At 34.3% G+C, this 25,110-nt stretch overlaps 3 protein-coding genes across 3 annotated transcripts; 1 reads left to right on the top strand and 2 right to left on the bottom strand.

Annotated features, from left to right (window-relative positions):
• The first annotated feature begins 59 nt into the window (after nt 1-59).
• Nucleotides 60-9,422, top strand: LOC147411476 (putative cysteine-rich receptor-like protein kinase 20). The gene is made up of 11 exons (XM_086432128.1): nt 60-270; nt 411-648; nt 781-931; nt 1,460-1,734; nt 4,581-5,431; nt 7,128-7,262; nt 7,448-7,569; nt 7,724-7,934; nt 8,067-8,304; nt 8,437-8,587; nt 9,056-9,422. The coding sequence occupies exons 2-11, from the start codon at nt 560-562 to the stop codon at nt 9,374-9,376; spliced, it is 2,544 nt and encodes an 847-aa protein (XP_086288254.1). The 5' UTR covers nt 60-270; nt 411-559; the 3' UTR covers nt 9,377-9,422.
• A 3,445-nt stretch (nt 9,423-12,867) lies between these two features.
• On the bottom strand, nt 12,868-17,412 carry LOC147411475 (putative cysteine-rich receptor-like protein kinase 20). Its single transcript, XM_086448971.1, has 7 exons — nt 16,421-17,412; nt 16,149-16,277; nt 15,825-15,946; nt 15,424-15,634; nt 15,021-15,258; nt 14,743-14,893; nt 12,868-13,406 (listed from the first exon to the last, which is right to left on the bottom strand). Exons 1-7 carry the CDS (start codon nt 17,223-17,225, stop codon nt 13,068-13,070), a joined length of 1,995 nt encoding a protein of 664 aa, XP_086305097.1. The 5' UTR covers nt 17,226-17,412; the 3' UTR covers nt 12,868-13,067.
• A 3,136-nt stretch (nt 17,413-20,548) lies between these two features.
• On the bottom strand, nt 20,549-25,110 carry LOC147411474 (cysteine-rich receptor-like protein kinase 10). The gene is made up of 7 exons (XM_086448957.1): nt 24,197-25,110; nt 23,873-24,013; nt 23,488-23,645; nt 22,406-22,616; nt 22,053-22,290; nt 21,738-21,888; nt 20,549-21,214 (listed from the first exon to the last, which is right to left on the bottom strand). The coding sequence occupies exons 1-7, from the start codon at nt 25,014-25,016 to the stop codon at nt 20,897-20,899; spliced, it is 2,037 nt and encodes a 678-aa protein (XP_086305083.1). The 5' UTR covers nt 25,017-25,110; the 3' UTR covers nt 20,549-20,896.

The raw sequence follows: 25,110 nt of genomic DNA, 5'->3' as shown, positions 1-25,110 counted from the left end.
GGATTTGCTTGAAAAAGTTTATAAGTACAGTCTCTTAATCATTCGTTTTTCTTATGAAGGGCGAGCTTGTCAATGGGCAAGAAATAGCAGTGAAGAAGCTCTCTAGGAATTCAGGACAAGGTTCACAAGAATTCAAGAACGAAGTGGCCTTACTGCACAAGCTTCAATATCGCAATCTTGTTAGGCTTTTGGGTTTCTGTCTAGAAGTAGAAGAAAAACTACTCATCTATGAATATGTTCCTAACAGAAGTCTCGACAAATATCTATTCGGTACACATTCGATTATATTAGTTCTCTCATACTAATCTAATTGAAAGCACTTTACATTCCTGTACTATTAGTTTGATAAACTTTACATTCCAGTATTATTAGTTTGATAAATTAATCTTCTTATGTATATAAATGTATAGATCCTAACAAAAGAGCATATTTGGACTGGGAAAGGCGTTACAAAATCATCAGAGGGATTGCTCGAGGGCTTCTTTATCTTCATGAAGATTCTCGACTTAGGATTATTCATCGTGATCTTAAAGCTGGAAACATTTTGTTAGATGGGGAGATGAATGCCAAAATTTCAGATTTTGGCATGGCAAAGCTTTTCGTGGTCGACCAAACTCAAGGCAATACAAGTAGAATTGCTGGGACATTGTAAGTATTGGGACCATTGAACTTGAATTCTTCAGAAGATTTTCATTATTATTTAAGATCAAATTAGGAAAACAAAATCTATTTATTTGAGATCAAAATCACAAATATCAAATATTGATGATTGGTGTGCAGTGGATACATGGCCCCCGAGTATGCGTTGCATGGATTGTTCTCTGTTAAATCAGATGTTTTTAGCTTTGGGGTTTTACTTTTGGAAATTGTAAGCGGTCAGAAGATCAACAGTTTCCATCAGTCAGGTCCTTCACGAGACCTTCTAAGCTACGTAAGTATGATTCTCTAATTATGAATTATTCAATATTTTCAAGAGTCAAAACCAGACCCCATATTTTAAAGTTCAAACTTACGAGGATAAGGGTATGGATAATTATATAACAAGGGAGAGATTTCTTTTCGTGTCAAAAGATTTTCTTTTGAACTTATCAAAAAAGATTTTCTTTTGAATAGAACTGCTCCTAAAGTTTGAAATACATTTTTTTTTAAATATTTAAAAGGGAGAAACAAGCGTGTTTGCAATGAAATTAGAGAAGAGTCTTAGTTTATGAGGTCATCATCAATAGTTTTTTTATTTTTTATTTTTATTTTTTATAAATGCAAATTCAGTGAAGAATTTTAAAATATTTATTTTGAGGAGATCACATTTTACGTAGGAGATGATTTGATAAGCTGGTTTTGATTGTTAGGCTTTGCATATGATATGTTTTATTGCATTTTTTTTCCCTTCTCTTTTCATATCTTTCTGGTTAAATTGAATTTACACTTATAAAATAAACTACATGATAAATCTTTACAGACATGGAAACATTGGAGAGAAGGCACAGCTTTAGAATTGATGGATCCAACTATGGCCGATAATTTTTCGACAAATGAATTGATGAGATGCATCCATATTGGACTATTATGTGTTCAGGAAAACATAGATGATAGACCCACCATGTCGTCGGTTGTTTTAATGCTCAGCAGCTATTCCCTTACGATCGCGTCTCCTTCACCACCAGCATTTGTCTCAGAGACTAGAACAGGACCAGATGTGCCTCAAAAGAGAGTCGGAGATGGATCTCTCGGCAAGTAATTCAATGACATTTTCTGGAAATGGAGTGTCCCTCCCTTGATAGAAGTTCAACTATTATATTTGTTTTCAATGTAGATTGTCGTGAAACTATGATACACATTTTCCTCGACTGATGATTACTTTGTGAGTGCTGATAATCTGACTTAGGCACATGGCAACTCAATCAACTTATCTAATGTGACAGGCTTTGGAATTGTTGATGTACCCTCCTTAGGATACAGAGCCATGGTTCCCATAAAAAGTGCAGCTCTGTAGTTTATCTAAGGTTTTCAAACCTGTTATGTCAGATAAGTTGATTGGGTATGCCACATGCCTAAGTCCGATTATCACGACTCTTATTTTATTTGTCTTTTTTTTTTTTGTTAAAACTTGGGATTTTAATATAAATTTGTTGACTAGTATTTGTTTTTTTTTTTCCATTTTGATTTGAATATTCAGGATGGAAAAATTATTGCGTTAATTTAGGCTTGGAAATGAGTAGATTCTGCCGGGGTCTTTAAGAAATGGTTCTAGTTCCTAAATATTGGAATTTTTTGTGTAGTTGGCGATTGGAAAAATAGAATATTGGATCAAAGTCAGCCCTACAATTTGAGTTCGATATTGGACCAAAACAAAGAGTAAAGTGAAGAATGGTATCTTCTTAGTAAATTTAAACCCAAAAGAAAATAGAGCTGTTATTGGCACCCCAACTTTTACTTATTACACCCTAATTTTTAAAATTATTTATCAGTCCAATTTTAAATATTAAAGTTCACTTTTCAAACATTATTACATTTGTTTATATAAGTTCAATAGTTATTTACAATTATGATTGGGTTCATTTAAAATCTTAAACCCAAAAATAGAAATCTAGCGAAAAAAAAAAAAAAAAAAATTATTGGCACCCAACTATTACTTATTCTCAATCATTCACTTATTGACTTTATGTTTAATTGGGGAAGTAAAGGATGGGCTACCAATAGCAGCTATAAACAACGCTTTTCTGGGTAGGGTATTTTAACCTGAAATTAAAATAAATAGTGTGCTGAAACTATTTCACAACTTTCCGCAAAGGTTTTGAAAAGAATTGAGATACTCTAACTTACACATGTGGCATACTCAATGGATACTCTTGATATGACAGACTCGAGAACCATAGATCTCCTTTATTCGGGGTACCAAACTATCGTTCTCCATAAAAAAGTGCAGTTTTGTATTCCAAGAAAAACAGATCAATGATTTCCTAGGCTATCACATCAGGGGTGTTGATTGAGTATCCCATGTGGGTAAGTCACGACTCTTTTACTAAAGCAGCCTTGCATATTTGAGGGAACTGGCTCCCTAACCAATATTTTTCTTCCCAACCCTTGGGAAAATAATAACCAACCTTTATTTTGGTCCATCAACATTCTATAAAAATAATATTTGGATTTGTTTTGTTTTCTTTATACAGGTTTTCTCATTCAATTAACAATGTTAATATTTTATTTATAATTTTTTGAAATAATGGTTGTCACAGGATTGTAGTAAAGTTAAGGGTGCTCCAAGCACGAAAGTAAAATGTGAATTATTTAAAAGAAAGACCCTAACAATATGGACAAACCTTCTCTTCATTTTCCACTAGAATCCTCTTTCTGTAATTGCTAAGAACAAAAATTCTCAAATGACTTAAATGATAGTGTAATTCCATGGAACAAATATCAATAATTGAACTTGACCTCATAAGGGATAGCCCAATATTACTTAAGGGCTAGCCCTTAATAAAATAATTATTTAGGGCACGTGCGATAGGATTGGCTCCACAAAATTCATAGATCTATCACTTGGAGATTGTTCATAGAAATTCTGGTGCAGCTATGGCCATTCTTTATAATTTTGTGTTGTGTATGAGATGTCTTGTATTTTGTTGCACTAGGTGGAAATGCGGGGGGCAACGTTCTCACTGGCTCAAAAATTTTAAGGGTATGAAAAAGACAATTATGTAATATTTTTCTTAAGAATTTTTTATTTTTAAGGAGATAAATGTGTTTTAACAACTCTCAACTTTATAAATAAAGATCTTTAAGATTGTAAAACTTAGAAAGAAAATAGTTATTGTTCTTATTTTGATCCGTAGGCATAGGCACACTATAAAATCATGTAAATCCTTGTGTTTGTGTTATCTATGCTATTTTATTTTTTTACATTTTTAATATCTATAGAATTTCGATGGGTGTGGATCTTATTTAGTTTGAACAATTCATTTTTCACAAATGATCATATAAAGTGGTACGAAAAATGGTTTGCACGTTTGTTGTTTTCAATAGCTGGTATGCAGATTCCTTTTTATTAGCGTGACTCATGTAATTTCATTAATTGGCATGGCAATAATAAAAATTGGCGTGGCAGTAACAACTCTCTAAATTAAAGTAAATCTTATCACCTAGTCCTCTAAGCCGTATTAAAATAAGGAATATTTTAGACCTAGTCCTTTGTTAATCCATATAAATAATATAAATAAGAATCAGCATCAAGTAACGGCGAAGTAATATTTTAGAAAACTTTTCTGATCGACTTTCAATTACGTTTGGTGCAACAACAACTAACGTACGGCCATGATGATTCAGAATTAACTCAGGAATCCTAGGGATCCATTTTATCCCTAGGAATATCTTCCCATCGCAATGACCGTAAAAAAACGTAGTGTCGTCTCAACCGATTAATTAGAATAAATCAACTTTGCAAAAGAAATAATAATCACTAAAGTCTTTGAGAAGCGTGTTGACTCACCGTTCTAGTTGAACAAACACGTTGAAAAGTCAAAATAAAATGTGTATAAATATGATCTTCCAGCCTTTACATCATAAAATTATAATTCACAAACAAACAAACAAACAAACAGAGAAACAATGGGTTGGTTTGATATGATCTTCTTAGTTTCAGCCATTCTCATCGTACAACACCTGAACCTCAACTCAGCCCAACCACAAGCATACCGTTATCACTTCTGTGGGGGAGGTAATTACACTAACACCAGCACATATGCATCAAATGTCAATCTTCTCCTCTCTTCTCTATCCTCGAATGCCCCAGGTAATCGTGGGTTCTATAATGAATCCATTGGCCAGAATCGAGATATGGTCAACGGTCTCTTCCTATGTCGAGGTGACGTTAGTCCTCAAGATTGCCAAACTTGTGTCAAGGCTTCAGGTGAAGATCTCAATAGACGTTGTATCAACACAACAGGGGCAATTATATGGTACGATTACTGCATGTTACGATACTCCAACGAATCCTTCTTCTCCGTTATGGAGCAGAATCCAGGTGGGGCTCTGATCGGTCCTGATCATGACTCTGACCCGCTTCAGTTTAATCAGACTTTGGGGAGTTTGATGGATATCCTTATTAACAAGGCGGTCTATGGTAATTCTTCTACTACTACTACTACTGCTACTGCTACTGTTTCTGTTACTCCTACTTCTACACCAATGTTCGCCATTGGAGAAGCAAAGTTAACCAACTTTCAAGACTATATATATGGTCTAGTGCAATGCACTCCTGATATATCTCAAAGTGATTGCCTCAAATGCTTACGAGACGCAGTGAGTAATTTTCGATCGTGCTGTAATGAAAAGAAAGGCGGGTTTGTTTATCGACCCAGTTGTAATTCGAGGTTCGAGACATATCTTTTCTATCAATTTGAGGCTCTTCCACCCCCAACGAACACCCCAGATGGTATGTTTGTATGTTACCTTGAGATTTTTATTTTATTTACGTGTTTTATCTGTTTGAAACATAATCTTATTGAGTCTAGCATCCCATATGCTATGAGTTCTGAGTTCATTTCCGTGGTTTCCAAATTAAACCAATAATTAGTTGGGTTAAAAACATAAATTCTATTTTTCCATTTAACTCTCATGCACCATATATTTGTTAGGACTTTGTGGCACGGGACACACAATTACAACTGAAGTAGAAAGGAGAAAAATAGAAAATAATAAACACCAAAATTTTACGTGAAAAAATCTCTAAACTAATTAGAACAAAAAATCATGGACAAATTGTAAAAGATTTTCATTATTGTAAAAGGATTACAAAAATTTCTATCTATAATAAGGAGAGTACAATTATAATGAACATTCTATCTTATAATAGGAGAAACACACACTCTAAAAAAGAAAGATGTGATTATATCACAAAGATAGGATTATATCATAAGCTTGAGCTCACATGCATTTATATAGGCACATAAGGCGATTCCAATACAAGGATACATGCATGGTCGTGGTCTTCATGGTGGTAAGCCATCTTGCCAATTTTATTCTCTTATGTCTATATCTATTTTTTTTTTTTTTTGTAATCGAGGGAGTATCCCATCAACACTCTCAAGTAAGCATGACAGACTAATCTCCCTTCGGGGTCTCGCATGACCAACCCCATACGAGTTTTAAGGGGATGAACCCAAACCCAGTTAAGTGCCACACAAGGTGGTGGGAAGGGGATTCGAAGACAAGACCTATGGAGCACACCCAGTCTTACCATCAAGCCCAACCCCGATTGGTTCTTATGTGTATATATATATATATATATATATATATATATTATATTTATTTATTTATTTTATTTTATTTTTTTTTGTAATCGAGGGAGTATCCCATCAACACTATCAAGTAAACCTGAGAGACTAATCTCCCTTGGGGGCTCCGCATGACCAATCCCATACGAATTTTAAGGGGACGAATCCAAACCCATTTAAGTGCCACACAAGGTGGTGGGAAGGGGATCCGAAGAAAACTGGCTTCATTAAATGTAGCCACTATATTTGACTAAAAATGACTTCATTAAATATTGCCATTATATTTGACTTTTCCATCTCTTAACAATTAAGTTGATTTATTCTCTTGCTCTAATATTAAACTCTAGCTCAAGACCCAAAACAAGTCCAAGTTTAATTTGCCTTCCTTAACCGACGTCAACCAATAAAAGTGGTTTTATCTTCAGTTAAAACATGTTCTATGATGATAGATGTCTTGAATCAATTGATGATTATCATCAGGTACACCTATAGCTATCAGAATTTCAGGTCGAAACCTGGGTTTTAGTGACGTCACATTGAAATCTAGGAGGCCGCTTAGCATTCCCCTACATACACGTGCACACATTTTAGGGTTATGTGAGTGAAAGTGAGAAGGAAAACTAGGGTTTCAGGTTCTTGAGGTCTAAAAAGGTATTGAGACTTGAAAGAAATCTTTGGTTGTATGTTTCAAAGTAAATCTCTCTCATCTCATCATGGTCATTGGCATACTAATCTTTATAGTGAACTATCTGTGCTCTTTTATATTCATTTCTTTTTGTGATTTTTTGTCTATGGGTTGGGTTCACATTTTCCTTTGGTGAAGAACTTACATGAAAATTCTTGTTGATCATTCAGGAAGTGGTGGAAATTCATCTTCAAATGTTGTTGTTATCGTTGTTCCGACAATTATTGGAGTGTTGCTCCTATCTGCCTTTTGCGCATATTTATTAAGAAGGAAAAAAAGGACAAAACCAGAAACATATACTATTGGTGGGTAGCAGTGGATTATGCCATACTTCTAGTAGTTTTATTCCCAAGTTGAGATTCAATTTGAGTAGATAAATAAGTAGTGGGGGTTTGATGTATTTATTGTAACACATGCCTCAAAGAATTTTGTTGCAAAATTGCTTTTTGAGAAACCAATTTTATACACATTATTTGTCACTCTTGTGCAGATAAAGATGAGATCCGAAACGAAGATTCCTTGCAATTTGACTTGGGTACAATAAGAGCCGCTACGAACAACTTTTCTGATGAAAATAAACTGGGAGAAGGTGGCTTTGGTGCAGTATATAAGGTAGTAATAATTGTCTTAAATTAGAACCTATCTGTACTTAAGTGCATCTCAAGGATGATTAAATTTAATTTGTGATAATTTGAGGTTTTGAGGATCTGCTGTAAAAGATTCGTATGTACATGCAGTCTCTTAGTCATTCGTTATCCTTATGTAGGGTGAGCTTATTGATGGACAAGAAATAGCAGTGAAGAGGCTGTCTAGGAATTCAGGACAAGGTTCACAAGAATTCAAGAACGAAGTGCTCTTACTGCATAAGCTTCAACACCGGAACCTTGTTAGGCTTTTGGGTTTCTGTCTAGAAGGAGAAGAAAAACTTCTCATTTATGAATATGTTCCTAACAGAAGCCTCGACCAATATATATTCGGTTTGACCCTTTACATACTCTTTTGTGCCTATGTTATTTCTCTCATACTAATCTAATTCAGAGCACTTTACATTCCTGTATTAGTAGTTTGACGATTACTTTCTTAATCCTTTTATGTGTATAAATGTATAGATCCAAACAAAAGAGCATATTTGGACTGGGAAAGACGTTACAAAATCATCGGAGGGATTGCTCGAGGGCTCCTTTATCTACATGAAGATTCTCGACTTAGGATTATTCATCGGGATCTTAAAGCTGGCAACATTTTGTTAGATGGGGAGATGAATGCCAAAATTTCAGATTTTGGCATGGCAAAGCTTTTTGTAGTCGACCAAACTCAAGGGAACACAAGTAGAATTGCTGGGACATTGTAAGCATTCGGACCTTCGAATTTGAATTCTTCAAATGATTTTCATTATTATTTAAGATCAAATTTGGAAAATATAATCTATTTACTTGAGATCAAAATCACAAACATCAAATATTGATGATTGACATGCAGTGGATACATGGCCCCGGAGTACGCATTGCATGGATTATTCTCTATCAAATCCGATGTTTTTAGCTTTGGGGTTTTGCTTTTGGAAATTATAAGCGGTCAGAAGATCAACAGTTTCCATCTGTCTGGTCCTTCACGAGACCTTCTAAGCTACGTAAGTATGATTCTCTAAGTATGACTTATTCAATATTTCCAAGAGTCAAAACCAAACTCCATATTTTAAAGTTCAAACTTATGAAGATAAGGGTAGGGATTTTTATATAACAAGGGAGGAGTTTCTTTTCGCCTCAAAAGCTTTTTTTAAGTTGAAATATATATATATTTTTTAATATTTAAAAGGGAGAAACAAGCATGTTTGCCATGAAAATAAAGAAGAGTCTTAGTTTATGAGGTCATCATCAACATTTAATTTTTTATAGTGCAAATTAAGTGAAGAATTTTGTAATATTCATTTTGAGGATTTTATTTTTTAGGTAGGAGCTGGTTTTGATTGTTAAGCTTTGCATATGATATGCTTTGTTGCAAAAAAAAAAAAAAATTCTTTTCTTTAGGTAGGTCACCTAGACCTCCTTGTGTGGAATTTACACTTATTACCAAAATTTAACATAACAAATCTTTGCAGGCATGGAAACATTGGAGAGAAGGCACAGCTTTAGAATTGATGGATCCAACTTTGGCAGATAGTTTTTCGACAAATGAAGTGATGAGATGCATTCATATTGGACTATTATGTGTTCAGGAAAATGTAGATGATAGACCCACCATGTCGTCGGTTGTTTTAATGCTCAGCAGCTATTCCCTTACAATCGCATCTCCTTCACCACCAGCATTTTTCTCAGAGAGTAGAACAGGACCAGATGTGCCCAGCAGAGAGTTGGAGAGGGATCAATCCACAAGTAATTCAATGCCATTTTCTGCAAATCATGTGGCCCTCCTTCGGTAGAAGTTCAACTATTATATTTGTTTTCAATGTAGATTGTAGTTGATCGATTGTAGATCTTGCTATAGAGATGCAGAGATTAAGATTAAGAAATAGACTTTGGGCAAGTCGAATTCGTTCCACAGGGACAATGAGAATTCAAGGATTCATTCGGATAAAAATGCCAAAACAGAATTTAGAAACAAAAACAGATTAGTTTTAAAAACAAAGCAAAGTTGTAGTAGAAACTAAATTGCAATCTAAACAGAAAATAAAGATTAAAATTCTAAGAGATAGGGATTAGAGAGGTCAAGTAAACCTTTACAAGTAATCCATAGTGTAGATAAATTCTGAAATTAACTCAATCCATGGAGCAAGTCATTGCTCATGGATCGGAAGATGGATCAATTAAATTTTTGAAAGAAATTAGAAGCTATTCATGAAAATCCTAATATGATGGAGATTGCCCAATTTATATTCTGATTATTCACATAGCATAGCCATTCTTGAACTTATCTAAGTAATGGCTATCTAAGTTGGATCAAAATTATAAGTTGGATTACCTTAATCATAATAGAATTTTCGGAATTAAAACATGTAAGCAAGCAAGAATTTAAATCTACACTAGAGGGATTAATTTGCTATGGCTTCCTTAACTTCTCTAATGAGAATTTAGCCAATCATTGCAAGCATTGTAATTGCAGAAAAACAATAAAAGAGAAAAGAGAGAATAGGTGAAGAAGATGAAGATGATGATCGATCCGAATTGCTTCTTTTATAGCTCTCCCAACAATTACACAAACAATGAATGGTTCATCTTGATGTTCTCACTACACTCAAGATCTCACCAAAAGGAAAATTACAGAGAATTCTAAGAAGAAACTAAAGAAAATTATAGAAGATAAGAGCCTAAGAGGGACCCAAGAGGGGACCCCTTCTTTGAAATCAACCCTCAAATTTATAATGTTCTTATTCGGGTAATCGGGGTGATTTGGCGGATAATTCGATTCAAATGACCCAATCAGTTACAACCACCGAAGCTTCTAGAAGCTTCTGTAAAAATCTCGAAGATAAATTCCTCGAAATGACCGCGGCGCGGTCTTGGCTAGCCGCGGCGCGGTGACGTGGCGCCCAAATCGATCGATATTTTTCTAGAAACTTCCTTTCGGCCCGCGTATTGTAACCATAATTGTTATTTCTTTTGTTGGTTTCCAAATGTGCCCTTTTCACCTGAAATTAGTAACAAACTATTGTTAGTCACATTAATTTGGGATTTAATAAAATTTATTATTATTTTAAGGGAACTAGTATTTATATGATGGTAATCTCGGTGAAATTACGGTCCCAAAATGATATTATTGGGACCTTATCAGTAGTGAAACTATGGTACACATTTTCCTCAATTGATGATTACTTTATTTGTCTTCCTTTTGTTAAAACACAGGGTTTATATATAAATTTGTTTCCTAGTATTTGTTTTAATTGTTCTTAAAGTGGGAATTAAATCAGGTTGATTAAGTATGGGCTTTGATCGAATTCATCTTATGAATCGGCAAAAAGTCAAATAAGTCTAACAATGTGAGGTATAGAAGATTTTGCAATAGAATTTTGATTTGAAAATTCAGGATGGAAAAAAATTGGGTTGATTGCTAGGGTCTTTAAGAAAGGTTCAAGTTCTTAAATATTGCAATTTTTGGTGTAGTGGGGGATTGGAAAAGTAGAATATAGGATCAAAGTCAGCCCTAGAATTTTAATCCGACATTGAAGCCTAAAGAAAGAGGGAGGAACAATATCTTCTTTGTAAATTAAAAAAAAAAAAATTACTTAAAAGGATCTTGGTGGAGGGACTTTTTTCTAAATAGTCCCAAAGTTTTGGGCAGTCTCTTAATAATCTATTTAGTACATTTTTTCTTTTCTTAACAATCCCTAGACCTTGTCGTCCCCATTTCTCACGAGTGAATGCCTTTACCATTTGAATCATCGTTTTCATTAAAAAAAATTAGATTTTTTACATATCAATTGAGTTTCAGAAACTCCATTCTGTTGAAAAGATTTAAGAAGGAAGAAGTCATTTTCAAGGATTTTTTTTAAAAGTAAGATTTTATTTTTCACTTTTTTGTTAATTTTTGGATGAAGATCGATCAAGAATGGTTCTTTTGGGTTGAAATCTTCTAAACAAATCATCATCTCAAATTTTTAGTTGATCTTAACATGTATTTTAGTCGAAAAAAACTAGAAAATTGAAAATGGGTGCGGTGTTATTTAAAAGAAAGAGACTATAACAATAGGAACAAACCTCTCTTCATATTCCCAAAAAAAATCCTCTGTTTCTTTACAGTGCTTCCAACTCCTTCTTTCTCCTACTTTTTCTTTAATCCAAAAAATAGGGTTTAAATGACTTAAATAATTGTGTAATTGTATGGAAGAATCATTGAAATTAATCTTATAAGGGATAGCCCAATATTACTTAATGGTTAGCCCTTAATTAAATAATTATTTTGGAACATATGCAGTCCCACATGCGAAGGGGATTGGCTCCACAAAATTCGTCAATCTCTCACTTGGAAATGATCATAGAAATTCTAGTGCAAGATGTCCTTATAGTGAAAATCATACAACCATTCTCTAATAATAGTTGTCAATATCTGTATATCTGTAGGATTTCGATGGGTGTGGACCTTATTTAGTACGAACAATTCATCTTCTGCAAATTACTGTATAAAGTGGTACATTGTCTGTGTATGTTTGGTCTTCGAATTAATGACTGAATTCTTGGCTAGATGAGTTGAACTTTGATTGTCAATTTGTCATTCTATAGCTAAATCTTCCCTTGCTTATTGTGAAATTCTTAAAATTTTATAAACTATCATTTTAGACTCATTTATGCACAAATCGATCTTGGATGCGTGACTTCCATAAACAAGCTCAAAATCAGGCCTTTGCAAATTATGTCCAAAAGCTAAGATCAATGGAGATTTTGTTGTTATTATTGATGAGTTGTGGGATTAGATTCCCTTCTTTCCTTTGCAACAATGACTCATCATCATTATGGATCATTATTCCCTTGTGATCAGTTGAGAAAATCCACTATTTCATTCAATGATTTTTTTTAGTGTAAAAAGGAAATCAATACGGGATTTCACATAATCCAAATTAACAACCGTAGGAGGTCGTGAGTATTTAGAGCATCTTAAATTTACAAAAATACTTACGTTAGAAAAATCCTAAATCTAAGATTCTGTGAAATCTCGGATTGACTTTTTTGTATACAAAAAATTCTGAGACAATTATCTTTAAAATCAAATCACTTTGTCTAAAGACAAGCATTATGCCAATTAAATGTATTTATGTCCACTCTAATTACCTCAGTTAATTTTCCTTTAGGTCTTCCTCCTTCTACTTTAGAATTTTCATCTAAATGGTACCCTTTTATATGGCTAACCATCTTTCCTAAATCCTAACCCATCAAGGCCCTTTCATCCTTAAACCACACTAACTTTCTTAAAGGCACCAAATTGTAAAACATATTCACCACACAACTTTCATTATATTTCAACTTGGTTTTCCTCTTTTTTTTCCCATACATAAACTGAATTGAACCTTATAAATTGGAGCACAATGATCAGGTATGTTCTTATAACTTATCTAGAGATAATTGAATAGAGGAATATGGAGGATTCATTTAGACTTATACAATTTTAACTATAACAACAAACTATTGAGTTTTAGACTTGATCATAAGGGGACTTTCCATCGCTGAATATTGCGTTGAACTGTTGGAAGAGTGATCAGACTCCAACTCTCTTTCGCGCACAATTGAACTAACTGTTCCACTATCTGATAAAAATGCAGGTGGTGAAGGAGATGGGAGATGAACGGAAAAGCCGCTGAACATTGAAACGACAGATGACATGGTGGGTCTATCATCTACGTTTTCCTGAACGCATAATAGCCCAATGTGAATGCATCTCTTCAATGCATCTATCGAAAAACTATGGGTCAAATCTGGATCCATCAACTCTAAAGCTGTACCTGCTCTCCAATGTTTCCAAGCCTGCAATTATTGACTGAATGTTAGGTCTACATTTGAAGCTTAATTAAGGGTCAGATACAAATCAATTCCTATAGCCGCCTAGATCCGAATGATATATTGGTTTCAAAATTATATTTTTAGGTTTTTCCAAATATCTTTTTCTATTACTTTAATACAACTTTAATTCTTATAAAATGAAAGGATTATAATGGTAAAATAGAATAGTATAACAATTAGCAAAGATGACAAGCGAAAAAAGTTAAATGGTCCGGAACTGTCCCGACTTGACTTGAATCAAACAATTTGGGTTAAGTTGGATCCGGTTTAAAGTGAAATTAAAGTCGTTGGGATATGATTTTATCAACTAGGATCTAAGTTGGATTCGGATCCAGATAAAAAAAATTGGATCTGAATATGGATATACTAAGATCAAGCCTACGCCCCTCCCCACTTTGAGCCCTAGTCAATGGGTTGTAATTTGCCCCAGTTCGGTTTGTCCAAGCATTACTAGACCAGTTTCGTTATCGGGCTAAGCTTGGGCAAAGGTATTTTTATTTGTGGCCCACACCATGTTTGGGCTAGGATTTTGAAGCCCAATTAGCACCAGGCCATGACAGCCTTACTTTAATCCTAAAAGGTTTTTATGAAATGTAAGGAAATAAATATTGTATTTCTAACTAAAGAATCATCTCTTTTGAAAAATCTGCCGCCCAAAATTGACTCTTTCATGTAAAACGTGGTGCCTTAGTCGTCAACAACCCTCCCATGCATTGTTGACAGAGCACATTTTTCCTAGCCCACCACTAAGCATACTACATTAAATTCGGTCTAATAGTTAGAATAGTAGCCAACATAGTAAATTTGGGGTTAGGGGAAATTATGAAAAGATAGAAAAAAATTGTGAAATTTCACCAACACTTTTTTCATTTTAAGTTCAAAAATAACAATCTACCATTTTAAAATTAATTTCGTTCAATTTTTATTTAATTTTTTTTTTTTTTTTGATGGGGTCTCAAACCCAAAGGCCCAACTAGTATAAGCAAGTTAATTGGCCTCTCAGAACATCATATCTCATTCAAATCCTCCCGAGTACATGCAATACCTCATGGACTGCATATACCAGGTAAGTAGGGATAGATCCCATGGTTAGTCGACGAAAGGGCTTGAATTCAAAACCTCTCCCTTTTTAAGAGATGCCTTGCCAACTATGCCCAACACTCGTTGGTTTAATTTATTGTTTTCTATAACAATAATAAAACGAAAAACATATTATCTACTTTAGTAAATGATAATAAAAAAATATTCGACTTTATCCATTGAAAAAGATAGAATATTTCGTTTGGAGATTCATACTTACATAGCTAATAAGGTATTCCGAATGACCTGATCGTTCGAAATTAGTAATTCTCTGACCACTAACGATTTCCAAAATCAAAATCCCGAAGCTAAAAACATCTGATTTGACTGAGAATATTCCACGCAAAGCATACTCAGGGGCCATGTATCCACTGCACACAATTAATCAAAAAACAAGGGACAAGTAGCTCTAATTTATGATTTTGTTCAAATGATCAGATTCGATTTTCTAATTTGATCTTAAAAACTTTCTAAAGAATTTTGGTTCGGATTACTCACTGTGTCCCAGCAATCCTCTTTGTATTGCCTTTTGTTTGATCAACATCAAAAAGCTTTGCCATGCCAAAATCTGAAATTTTGGGATTCATGTCTATATCTAACAAAATGTTGCTAGCTTTGAGATCCCGATGAATAATCCTAAGTCGAGAATCTTCGTGAAGATAAAGAAGCCCTCGAGCAATGCCTTCTATGATTTTGCAACGCATTTCCCAGTCCAAATAGTCTTTGTTGTTTGAATCTATATATGCATTTATAAAAAATAAAAAAAAACAAAAAAAAACAGAGGATTAAGAAAGTAATCATCAAACTACTGATATGGTTTTCAAATACTTGGACAAAGAAGATGAAAATTGCATGAATCAATAAGATAATATTTTGCTCAAGAATGTGTAATGAGCCACACCGAATATATATCCGTCAAGGCTCCCGTGAGGAACATATTCATAGATGAGTAATTTTTCTTTTCTTTCCAAACAGAAACCCAAAAGCCTAACAAGATTCCGATGTTGAAGCTTATGTAGTAACACGACTTCGGTCTTGAACTCAAGTGAACCTTGTCCTGAATTCTTAGAGAGCCTTTTCACTGCTATTTGTTGCCCATCTATAAGCTCACCCTACATATATAAGATCAACAACAAATGACTAAGAAACTATATAAACTTGAGCGTTGAAGCGAATCCTCGCATCACAATCATCAGTAATAGAAAGAAAAAAACCCTCAAATTATCACAAAATAGATTAAACTATCATTGAAATATATATACATAAGTAATGGGTTTCAATCCAAGATATAATTATTATTACCCTGTATACTGCACCAAATCCACCTTCTCCAAGTTTATTTTCCTCGGAAAAGTTGTTCGTAGCAACTTTGATTGTACCCAAATCAAATTGCAAGGAATCCGCGCTTCCGATCTCATCACCATCTGCACAAGGGAGACAGATAATGGGAATACAATCAGTTTCATTAAAGGTAACTCTGCATGTCAACCATTAACCAAAGGTAGTACCAACAAATGGAATTCCTCTGAGATTGGTTTTACAACAGAAGTCAACTATTCAAAGTGGTTCTCAATTTGGGGAGAGCTAATTTTTCTTAAATGTATAGGATAATCTATGGTTACCCACCAATATTAGTTGTTCTCGGTTTTGTCCTTCTCTTCCTCCTTAATAAATATGCGCAAACAACGAACAATAGCAACACTCCAATAATTATTGGAACAACGATAACCACAACTTTCGATTTTCCACCACTTCCTGCATGAGCAATAATAATTTTCATATGAGCTCTATATATATGTACCAAGTAGCTAGTATAGTAGTGCTAATTGTTAAAATTTAAGAATATGATTAAGGATTTGATTGTAAATAAAATAAAAAATTCAAGACAACAAACATACCATCTTTCGTGCTGATTGGCGATTGGAGTGGAGGAAGTTTAGACGGACCGTAGAAAGGAGTCGGTTCGTACCTGAATGAACAACTGGGTCGAAGAATATGGGCGGCTTCCTTAGTAATGCAACACCCAGGAATACTCCTCACAACCTCTTGTAAGCATTCTTGACAATCATCTTGAGATACATCAGGAGTGCACTGCGCTAGCCCATATATATGATTTTGAGAAACTGAATTATTCACTTCTGTAGCCGCGAACATTCGTGTAGAAGTCGCAATAGAAGAAGAGTTACCAAAAGCTGCCTCTTGTACAAGGTAATCTGTCAAAAACGTCAAATCTTGTTCAAATACAACTGGGTTGGTGGTATTATTCGTACCGGTTATATAAGCATCCGGGTTCTGCTCCAAAATGGAGGAGAAGTTTCGATTTGAGTACCGAATCATGCACTTATCGTACCATATGATTGCTTCTTTCTTTTTGGAAGAACAACGATTCTTGAGATCTTCACCTGACATCTTGAGACAATCTTCGCATTCTTGAGGGAAAAGGTCCCCTCTGCATAGGAAGAGACCATACACCCTATCTGGTGGGTTGCCAATGGTGGCATTATGGAACCCATTAGGAGCTGCGGCTTTATACGATTGAGAAGAGAGTAGAAGTTGGAGATTTGATTGGTATGCGGTGGTGTTAGTGTAACTAGTTCCTATACAATAGTAGTAACGGTAGAAAGCGTTTTCTTGGGCTCTGTTGAGACCCAAGTGTATGATCAGAATGGTAAAAATGAAGAAGATCATATAATAGCAACCCATGATTCGATGAGAGAGAGAGAGAGAGAGAGAGAGAGAGATTGATTAGATTTAGTGATGTATATGATGAATTAAATGAAGAAAACCGTCAAGAAACAAAGGATTTAATTGATTCAAGAAGATTGCCTATATCCACAGGAGATGATGTCCTTTTAATATTTCTGCAGAATACAGCTTAAAATCTTACTCCCTCTCTATGAGTAAAAGTTTAGGTGTGAATGGCACCATGTTTTTATTTTTATTTTTGTTAGATTTCTATTTATTGAGTTTAGAATTTTATTAGTCTAACTATAATTGCAAACAAATATTAAAATAGTTGGAAGGAGTCTTTCGCTGTTTTGTAATGTTGAAATTATTATACTTTAAATCAAAATTTGTTATTGTTTGATGGGTGAGTTTTTTTAATTTTTAATTGAGATCTAATAAATAATATAAAAATTGTGGTGTAATAATTAAAAGTTGGCTTGCCAAAGCAGCTCTCTGCCTTTTATCTTTGTGACGTTTCAACCAATTTACGTGTGAAAATCAATTTCTTTATGTAATGCGTTTCCAAAGCAGCGTTGAAATTAAGTCACGTGTCATCATCACTCATGACTCATGACGACTAAAGTTAGAAGGGGATTTAGTCATACCCTTGGATTTTGTTAAATATTTGAAATAACCCCTGCATTGCAAACTGATGGCTTACCACCTTTTGACTCAATCTTATCTACTCGAAACGGACGCAAAATGATCCAACCTCTTGTAAAAAAATTCTTAGTCTTTTTCTCTTTAAAATCAATCTTTTACACTCTGAACCTAAAAAATGAATTGCTGAGTAGAACAATTGAAGATTTTCTTCAAGAAATTGATAAATATGATGTATTGAAAAAGAAATTAAATATATTAAAAATAACTTACCCTTGAGATTAAAAAGACCTTTAAAAGGATAAACTTTTCATGAAAAAATTAAGATTTTACCTCGTAGTTAAAGACAATGGTATTTAAGTTATTTTTAAATAACTTCTTGTCACACCAACTTTTATTAAGAGCACCCTAAAGATGCTCGTTAATTATTGAAGTATCTGACCCACTTGGAAGAATGGAGGCGGCTGTGAGACTAAAAATGTAATATTGCAAGCATTGACGTTCAAAGATAGACTGAAGTCCTTAAAAGGCCCAATACGCGTCGATGACACCTTACCTATGTTAAGTTTATGGACTTGGACCCACAAAATCATCGTTATTAGGTCTGTCATGACTGACCTGGACCAGATCAGTTTTATTTTTTTCTATAATGAGCTTGATCCTACTTTTGCTGGCTCAAGATCAAAAACCTAACCCTTCATTTTTTTCATAGCGGAAAGGTCTAATAAGCTCAATTGACACCCCTAGAAACTAGTCATACTCTCTTGAGTCTTGATAAAATGTAGAAAAGAACAAGGATGAATGCATGCTGTCTTAATATGCACTTAGGAACGTAACGGATGTGGCAAGGGCACATAATCGCACATCTTTTTTTTTTTTTGTGTATCCCAATGGGTATGATTTATAATTCTGTGCCCTTACAACATCAATCACGTACCCAACAGCATACTCAGTCCATGTGCATTCATCATAACTATAATAAATTAGGTCCCATTTGAATTTGTTGTGGGCCTCTTCATCTGATAAGCACATGCAAAAGCAAACTAAAAGTAGCAGGGGAGGGTGCACTGAGCATAAATGGTGGGTGCAAATGGAAAGGTCCCTGCACAAATTGTCATTTGATGGCCCTGTTTTTGGAAAATCATTTCTTAGAGATTTTGATGGTTATATTAAAAGATTTAATCTTATCAAACATTAATTTGATGTTCTTTAACATTCTAAGGGATATATTAGTCTCTAAATAAAAGTAACAAAGATATTTTCTTCCAAAAATATTGTAAATTTTACATTTTGTTAGATTTTTGCAAATGTCAAAAGTGAGAAAGAAGATTTGATACTCAGAAAAGACAAAGAATCGTGATAACATGACTCGCCAGGTGGTATAATCAATCTCCTTGACGTGACAAATTTGGGAACCGTAGATTGATACGCCTCGAGATACACAATTGTATTTTTCCGCAAAAAAGTGTATCCCGAGGGAACCGTGTATCCAAGGTGTATAGATCCACAGTTTCAAAACTTGTCCACAATCGAGAGTCAATTGAGTATGCCACTTGACAAGTCATATTATCACGACTCAAAAACAAATACAAGCTCTCCAAAAGGTATTCAAACAACCACAAATACTTGCTAAAATCTAGCAACGGTTTGAGGAGAGTCAAATATCTATTAGGAATTTAATTCATAGTAGCAAAAGAATTCCTTTAAAGAAAACAATACACCGTCTATAAAAACTTTAATAACAAAAATTACAAATGTTCTAATTATTATATAAGTTAACTTAAAAAAATTTAAATTTATCTTTTTAACTATTAACAAACTTATAGGAAAGATAGATATTTTAAATTAGAATACATAATTTATATGAAAATTGTGGACAATTGAAAAAAAATCTACTCCCTCATTCAATTATGTCTAAAGCCCAGCATTATGTTAAAGAGCGGACTCCTATTTTTTGTGTACTCACTTTGACCCCCCTTTCACATCATCAGACAAATCCATAAATATTTGTAGGACTGCAACTTGGGTGGACTAACCTGAATTCAACCCGATTGATGGGTGAGATTGGGTTGGGTTATATGGAAAATGAGTTAAGCCTGAGTTAGGAAATCTCAACCCAAATTGAATTCGGGTTGAGACTCTAGGTAATCCAACTCGATCCGATACTATAAATTTATTTTATTTTAAAATATTAATTTTCTCTTCCTAAATATATTTGTAAAACTAAAGAAAAAAAAAAATTTAAAATTAATGGATTCGGTGGTTTTGTGCAAATTTATCTACTAGTGATTTTTTTATTTTTTTATTTTTTTTATATTGTATTAATTTTTTTTTAAATATAAAATAAAATTTATGTGTTAATCAAAATAAAATTAAGCTTGCTCAATGAGCCCAACTTGTTCAAAATTACCTAACTTGGGCTAACCCAAGCTTAACCCGATTTTAGAAGCTTAATCTCAGGTTGAACTTGCGTTAATGAGCTCTAAAGTGAGTCAGATTATTACGACTATGCTTAATTCAAATGCGTTTGCGTCCATTCTCACTATCTCTATTAATTCTCCTTTCATTTGAAAATTTTCGGCTTGCACATAGTTGAGCAGAAGCCTAACAAGAGGAAAAGAAAAAATGAAACAATCACAAGCAAAGAATACGGGATTTACGTTATTGAACAAATTACCTACCTACATCTAGGGAGGAGATGGAAAGCAATGCACTATATATCAATGATAAAGATTACAAGCTTGCAAACCTCTGCAACTCTCCTAATGGCAAGAAACCTCACAGAGCAATCAAAAGAACAAAAACCTCTCAAGCAAAACCCTAGGCTGAAGATACATATAAATACCCAGAAATTTTCCCCTTGGGGGTACTGCCCCCACTCTGCTTCAGGAAAAGGTCCCCTTTGATATTACCTCCTGAATGTTGTGGCATGTTTGATTAATATAGCACACAGTTTTAGTAACTAGACCAGACATAATTGAATAGAGGACTAGGATTCATTTAAACTTATACTACTTGAATTTAATAACAAACTATCAAGTTTAAGTCTAGACAAGGGAATCTTCATTTGCAGAATATAGCATTGAACTACTTGCAGTCTGATCCAAGTCCAACTCTTTTCTATCTGCATTTGGAGCCGTTCCACTCTCCGACAAATATGCAGGTGGTGAAGGAGATGGTAGAGAAAGTGAATTGCCGTTGAGCATTAAAACGACAGACGACATGGTGGGTCTATCGTCTATGTCTTCCTGAACACATAATAGCCCAATGTGGATGCAGTTCATCACTTCATTTGTGGAAAAACTACGTTTCAAAGTTGGATCCATCAACTCTAAAGCTGTACCTGCTCTCCAATATTTCCATGCCTGCAATGATTCACTGAACATTAAGTGTACATTTGAAGCTTAACTGAACATTACCGTTGGGATGTGAAGAATTCCCAAGAAAATGTATACCTAGGAATAGTGTATTAATCCATAGAAAATCGAAACTGACCTATGGGAAATCTGTGTTTTCTCCTCAAATCCTACTGTGAATATATATATAATATATGGAAAAGGTGAATGGACCAAAGGATCATGTAGAGCCTGGACCAAGGTCATCGTTTGGGCCATGTGGATGCCACATCTCAGTCCTCTAGATTTTGTGGACGGCAACTGAATTCTCAACATTTAAAATTTATGTCCAAGGTTGAAAAAATCTCTTTTTTCAAATTTTGTTTTAGGGGGAGTTCATCTATGTATATGTGGTACCTGATCGTGTATGCCACATGGACATGTGGTCGATAGAGATAGGTGGTCCTTTGGTCCACACAACCGCAATTTGCTATAATAGCGATCCCAACTTAGTGAAAAAGATAGAATATTTTGTCTGGAAATTCACACTTACATCACTGAGAAGGTATCCTGAAGAACCTGATTGAAGAAAATTGTTGATCTTCTGACCACTCACAATTTCCAAAACCAAAACCCCAAAGCTATAAACATCTGATTTGGCTGAGAATAATCCGTGCAAAGCATACTCAGGGGCCATGTATCCACTACACACCAATAATCAAATGCTAAATATCCACAATTTGGTCAATTACAAGAAACAAGTAACTCTTTTTTATTTTGTTCAAATAATCAGAATCTATTTTCAAATTTTATCTCATATAAAAAAATATTTCCTAAGGAATTTAAGTTTGATGGGTCAGATACTTACAATTTCTCAGCAGTCCTACTTGTATTGCTTTGCGTTTGATCAACTTTAAAAAGCTTTGCCATGCCAAAATCTGAAATTTTTGGGCTCATCTCATTATCTAACAAAATGTTGCCAGCTTTGAGATTCCGATGAATCATCCCAAGTCGAGAATCTTTGTGAAGATAAAGAAGCCCTTGAGCAATCCCTTTTATGATTTTGTAACGTGTTTCCCAGTCCAAATTCTCTCTTTTGTTTGGATCTATATAACATTTACACAAAAAACAGAGGATTGAGAAAGTAATCATCAAACTGCATGCATGGATCAATAAATAAATTCTGCTCAATTAGATATGATAACGTATAATGGATCAAACCGAATATATATTTGTCGAGGCTTTTGTTAGGAACATATTCATAGATGAGTAATTCTTCTTCTCCTTCCAGACAGAAACCCAAAAGCCTAACAAGATTTTGATGTTGAAGATTAGGCAGCAACTTCATTTCATTCTTGAATTCTTGTGAACGTTGTCCTGAATTCCTAAAGAGCCTCTTCACTGCTATTCCTTGCCCATCTACAAGCTCACCCTGCATGAGGTTAACAACAAATGACTAAGAGACTCTGTAAACTTGTTCAGCATTTGCTCCTATGTTCTTGACCATGTTTTCTTAGGCTATTTGGCACCTTTGGCAAGAAAGAAATAACATAATTTTTGAAGAAAAAAAAAATGCATAGAAGAATGCTTTTGTTTCGTATTCTTGACAATATCAAGGACGTTTTTTTTTTAAAGAAAAACTTTTGGATGGGAATATATCACTGGAAAATCAGGAAGTAGCAGCAGAGAGATTGGGTGTTTCAATCATTCAAAGGGAAGTTATTGTAATTCCTTGCTAATGGGATCCTCCTGAATCAGTTTTTTTTTTTTTTTCTAAATTAGATTCAAGAACATAAATGAGGTCGAGAAATGATATAAATGAGGTCGAATTGTATGCTATCATGGATGGACTACAATACATTCAAGGAGAAAACATTCAAAGGCTGGAAATGTCTTCAGATTCAGAGATAGCTAGTTAATGCTTATCAAAAGAGATACAGGTGCCTTGGAGAGATATAAGCTTGCAATTGGTTATTACGATTGAACAATTAACTAAGAAGTTTGAAAAAGTGATTTTCAAGTATCATTGGAGAGAAACCAATCGATGTGCGAATTATTTATCTAAGTTGGCTTTATAGTCATCTATTGTAATTAGATGGGATTACTCTGAGGATGTTTCTTTAGAGTTAAAATCTCTCATTGATGATTGTATTTTTGAAAGAATTCTAATATAGGGTGAAGGCCCAACAAACTCAATGTTTACCCATCTAAAAAAAGACCCTCAAATCATCACAAATTATATTCAATTATCCTCAAAATATATGCATAAGTAAAAGGTTTCAATCCAAGATCGTTATTATTACCCTATATACTGCACCAAATCCACCTTCTCCAAGTTTATTTTCCTCGGAAAAGTTGTTCATAGCGACTTTGATTGTACTCAAATCAATTTGCGTACCCAAAACAATTTGAGAACCCAAATCAAATTGCAAGGAATCTGCGCGTCGAATCTCTTCATTATCTACACAAGATTGACAAATAATGGGTATATAATCAGTTCTATTAAAAGGAACTCTGTATGTTTACCATGCACAGAAGGAACTAAAAAAAAAAATACAATACCACCTCTGAGGCTGATTTTACACAAAAATACATCAAACCCAGAGCTTATCTATTCAAATTGGTTCTCAATTTGGGGAGAACTAATTTTTCTTGAAAGTATAGGATAATCTATGATTAATTACTAACCAGTAATAATTGTTTCCAATTTTGTCCTTGTCTTCTTCTTCCTTAATAAATAGGCGCAAGCAACGAACAATAACAACACTCCAATAATTGTTGGAACAACGATAATCACAACATTTTTTGAAGACGATTTTTTACCACTTCCTGCATGAGCAATGAGAATTTTCAAAATATCAGGTGAATGATCATTTTTAATCTTGAATGAGTCAATGTGATGGATGATTCACATTGACTTTCTTCTTCTCTTTTTTTTTTTTTTTAGGATTAATTGTAGCAAACTAAGAAGGAAAAAAGAAATAAAAAATCTGAATTAGATAACAAGCATACCGTTTGGGGTTGAGGTGTTGATTGAAGGTAGACTGATGAGCGGAGGAAGTATATATTGATGATAGAAAGGACTCACTTCATACCTCAATGAACAACTAGCTCGAAGAATATGTGCACCTTCCATACCATAGCAACAAGTTTGAATATTTTTCACAGTATCCTGTAAGCATGCTTGACAATCAGGTTGAGATATATCAGGAGTGCACTGTGCTAGCCCATATATATAATTTTGGTTCTCTGAAATATTCACTTCTCTAGTAGCTAATAAACGTGTAGCATCGGTAGCAATAGGAGTAGAAGAAGAAGAATCACCAAAAGCTGACTCTTTCACAAGGAATTCTGTCAAAACCCCCAAAGACTGATTAAACATAACCGGCTCGGGGCTTTTTGTCTCACCGTTTACAAAATGACCATTCAGGTCCCTAATGGAGAAGAAGTATTTGTTGGAGTACCGAATCATGCACTTATCATACCATATAATTGCCTCAGAGTTGTTTGAACAGCGGTCCTTGAGATCTTTACCAGAACTATTGAGACAATTGAGACAATCTTGAGAGGAAATGTCCCCTCTACATAGGAAGAGACCATACACCGTATCTGGGTTTGGGCCAATGGTGTTATTATAGAAACCATTAGGAACTGTGGCGTTATAGGATTGATTAGAGACGAGAAGATTGAGATTTGATTGGTATCGGCCACTGGTTTCTGGGGTTCCCAAACAGGAGTGGTAACGATAGAAAGGTACTTCTTGGGCTGTGTTGAGACCCAAGTGTATGATGAGAATGACAGAAATGAAGAAGAGCATTTCAGAGCAACCCATCGTTTGATACTTTGATATTAGACACAGAGACCTTAATCTTGTGAAACTCTTTTTCTTAGAGACCTAACAAGTTAAAACTTAAATCTACTTGGCC

The sequence above is a fragment of the Akebia trifoliata genome, chromosome 1, assembly GCF_017979445.1.
Source record: "Akebia trifoliata isolate Shusen 1 chromosome 1, ASM1797944v1, whole genome shotgun sequence".
Lineage (NCBI taxonomy): Eukaryota > Viridiplantae > Streptophyta > Magnoliopsida > Ranunculales > Lardizabalaceae > Akebia > Akebia trifoliata.
Note: the sequence above shows the minus strand (reverse complement) of the source record. Positions and strands in the feature narration are given on the sequence as shown.